Source organism: Microtus ochrogaster, chromosome 1 (assembly GCF_000317375.1).
Source record: "Microtus ochrogaster isolate Prairie Vole_2 chromosome 1, MicOch1.0, whole genome shotgun sequence".
Classification (NCBI taxonomy): domain Eukaryota; kingdom Metazoa; phylum Chordata; class Mammalia; order Rodentia; family Cricetidae; genus Microtus; species Microtus ochrogaster.
In genome coordinates this window covers 7,985,203-7,988,681 of record NC_022009.1, presented here as the reverse complement: position 1 = coordinate 7,988,681, position 3,479 = coordinate 7,985,203, and the positions used below count along the sequence as shown (strand labels likewise).

The 3,479-nt window shown below is 40.5% G+C and overlaps 1 protein-coding gene across 1 annotated transcript in view; it reads left to right on the top strand.

Moving 5' to 3' along the window:
• Cdkl1 (cyclin dependent kinase like 1) overlaps positions 1 to 3,341 on the top strand; it is a 45,638-nt gene extending 42,297 nt beyond the window's left edge. Inside the window, exon 10 of the mRNA XM_013346714.2 lies at positions 596 to 3,341. Within this exon, the coding sequence (XP_013202168.1) occupies positions 596 to 703 (108 nt within the window). The 3' untranslated portion in view covers positions 704 to 3,341. The remainder of the gene's footprint in view (positions 1 to 595) is intronic.
• The last annotated feature ends 138 nt before the right edge of the window (positions 3,342 to 3,479 follow it).

Sequence of the window (3,479 nt, the reverse complement as noted above, 5' to 3'; positions counted from 1 at the left end):
GCGTGTGTGCATGTGTGTGTGCGCATGTGTGCGTGTGTGTGTGCGCATGTGTGCGTGTGTGTGTGCGTGTGTGTGTGCGCATGTGTGCGTGTGTGTGTGTGTGCATGTGTGTGTGTGTGCATGTGTGTGTGTGTGCATGTGTGTGTGTGCGCGCGCGCATGCGCGCGCGTATCTGGGGCTGGACTCAAGGCCTCTAACATGTAAGCAAGCAAGTTGTCACTGAGACACACCTCCAGTCCTGTGTGTTTTTCCTTTTTCATATGGGTTCTGTGTGTTTGTGCATGGTGGTATGAACTCAACCCAAGACCTTGGTTGCTTTGTTTTGAGGCCGGTCTCCCTATGTAACCCAGGCTGGTTCCATTGTGATCTTACTGCTTCAGCTCCCTGAGTGCAGGAATTGCATTTTGTGCAAACATACCTAGCTTGGACTGCTTTTTAGATATAAATCAAACCTTTGGAAGCAAAGGAAGAAACCAAACGGAAACACTCCTCCCTCTCTCGGGTTCTGGATTTTATAAAGGAAAGATTTATTTCCGTACCCCCCAAAGTTATACATGGCCTAATCTGAACCTGACTTTGTGTTTCGTGATTTCAGTTGCAGTACCTACCTCAGCTGACTAGCAGCAGTATCCTCCCGGCCTTGGACAATAAGAAGTACCACTGTAATACCAAGAAGTTTAACTACCATTTCCCAAATATTTAAGCAGCTGGCAGAGTGAAGAAGTGATCAATAATTTGAAGGGGAAAAAAGTATATATTTGATTCCTGTATTGACTACATATCAGGAGAAAACACAGACAGAAAGCTGGAGGCCACCTGGCAAGTTGTGAAGAGAAATTCCAGAGCCAGACTTCCATGCTTGGTGGGGATGTCCAGAGAAGAAAGCAAAAGCTTGCAGTTTCACTGTGTTTGTATATCTAAGCAGTGGGGCTGAAAGACAGAACAGAAACTCTATCTACTGCCCTTAAAGACAATATAAGTCGTATCTACTGCCTGTAGCTGCAACAGCTTGCTTTCTGGCACATGTGAAAAGGGGTTATAAAATGTCCATATGTATTTCTCTAGATCCTAGTCTATCCTATCTCTAATGTTGGTTTCAAAACATATTTAAGTATGATTTTGGTCCCTGAAATCAAAATGTACGTGATTCTATTTCCTGTATGCTCTTTCCTGATTTTTGTGTTTTAAGACATGTTTTAGAATATCTAAGTTGATCAAAATATCTAATGTCTTAAAACTTTGTAGGTTTTGTGCGTATATAACCATGAGATACTTAGACTTCTCTTACATATACTTTTATCTTTATCCTGAGAAAGAATGCGTCCAAAAGGGATAGAACAAGACCTACAGGCCTCACAGAATGAGCCCATCAGCCTGAAAATAATCATCACTTTATTCTTCAGCTCACCCTCATTCCTGAAGACTGTTCTATAAGCAAAACTACTATAATGCTCTGGATTTAGACAAAATTGCTTGTCAACTTTAATTTGAATCAGGAAACATGTAGGTTAATTGAAATTCTCTCCTTGAAATATCTCTTATTATATACATCATGTATATGTACATGTCTGTAAACACACCTTCCTACAATTGTACACATATCTATGTGTACATACCATGCTAATGAAAAAGGCACAACAAACAAGGAAGCGGTCAACAGTGAGACTTAAATGTACCTTTGATCTGGTTTATTATTCCTAACAGCAAAGCTTTTCCTCTCTGCCCCTGGACACGGGCAATGTAAGCCCCATATCAGCATCCACTATCATTTCCGGTTCATGTGCTGCTAGTTCACAGTTCTCAGACACGGGCTTCGAAGCTCTACTGCATCCCCAGAACATCTCTTCTACGCTCTCATGACACCACTCAGCCCCAGTCACTGATCGCCATGCAGTTCACTAAATTCTGTCCTCTGTTCAGTAATCTTGGCTACTCCCAGGCAAATTACGGCTTCCTAAATATATATAGCTTCTCCCACAGACCTGACAGGGGCTGAATAACAGCTCCAATAGTATTCAATTCCTCTTAATAGCCATGACTTAAATGACAAGGAAGGATACCAACTTCTGTGAGTAGTTTAAATTGCCTTTTTCCCCCGCTTAAATCAATAAAAATGTATTTGAAAAAAACAAATGACTGTAACTGCCTAGTTTATTCAGTAGTTTTATAGAAAACTGCAGACTAGCAAAGTTTCTCCAGATGGAGTCATGACGAACTGGTGGTTGGGCCACGCAGTACTGAAACAAACCTGAGATAAAAGGGTTTGACTGTCTTCAGTGTAATCTGTTACATTTATGCTCATGCTCAATGGGGCGATTTCTGCAAACCTCATCTTCCACATGGAATCACCACATACCACATGAGCCCATTCTACATGTGTTCTACCTTCTCTTTGTTCCTATTTACTGACTTGTAAATGACAGGAATATATGTCATTCACATTTTTCCACAAATGAGGGTGCTTTTCTAGAAGCATAGTTCTAAAAACAGCTAACGCTCCCCTTTCTGCCTGAAACCTGCACTGCAGGTCATTCCCAGTCAGATTTACAGTCAGCAACCTGATAACCAACCATACATACAGAAACCTACACACGAAACAGCATGTAACTATGACGATGGAAATACAGCCATTTCAAGTAAAACATTAAAGACTAATTTTAATCCCCTTATGACATTCTTTATTAGTGTTTTCTAGATATAAAATTCATTTTCATGTCCCTTGATTTCAAAGGAGGCAACATTCAAAATATTTGAGGGATAGCAAAATTTAGTTTTTAATCAACACACTAACATTTTGTTTGAAGCAGAAGGACAGTAGGGATTTTTTTGGTTCTTGTTTTGTTTTACCAGCAAAACTAGTTGGGATACAGACAAGAACCTGTGTTCAGTTTTAACCAGCACTGGCCCAAGCTTAAAAGTAGGACGAATTAACCAGCATGTTTCATTCTGACAAAGGGTATTTTAAAAGTATATGCAATGCAATGCAGGAGCTTAGGAAGCAATACAGTGTGCTATGTCACCCCGGACAGCTGTGCACGACTGCCTCCATCACTGCATATGAAACCGAGCTTTCAGTTTTTCATAACCAGGTATTTCCAGCAACACGCTTCAGTGCCTTTAAAGATGTCAAGTATTATAATGTAAAAAAGAATAATTGCATTGTATCTTAAAGAACTCTATGTCAGTATCTACAACAAGCAATATCTACAGTGTATTTGTCAATGAGGAATACATTAGAATTAAAATGTTACGTTGTAATTTTTTTTCTGAGACAAGGTTTCTCTGTAGCTTTGGATCTGCCAGCCTCTGCCTCCTGAGGGCTGGGATTAGAGGCATATGCCATCACTACCGTTACACTGTAATTTTTTTTTTTTTTTGGATTTTTCGAGACAGGGTTTCTCTGTAGCTTTTGGTTCCTGTCCTGGAACTAGCTCTTGTAGACCAGGCTGGCCTCAAACTCACAGAGATCCGCCTGCCTC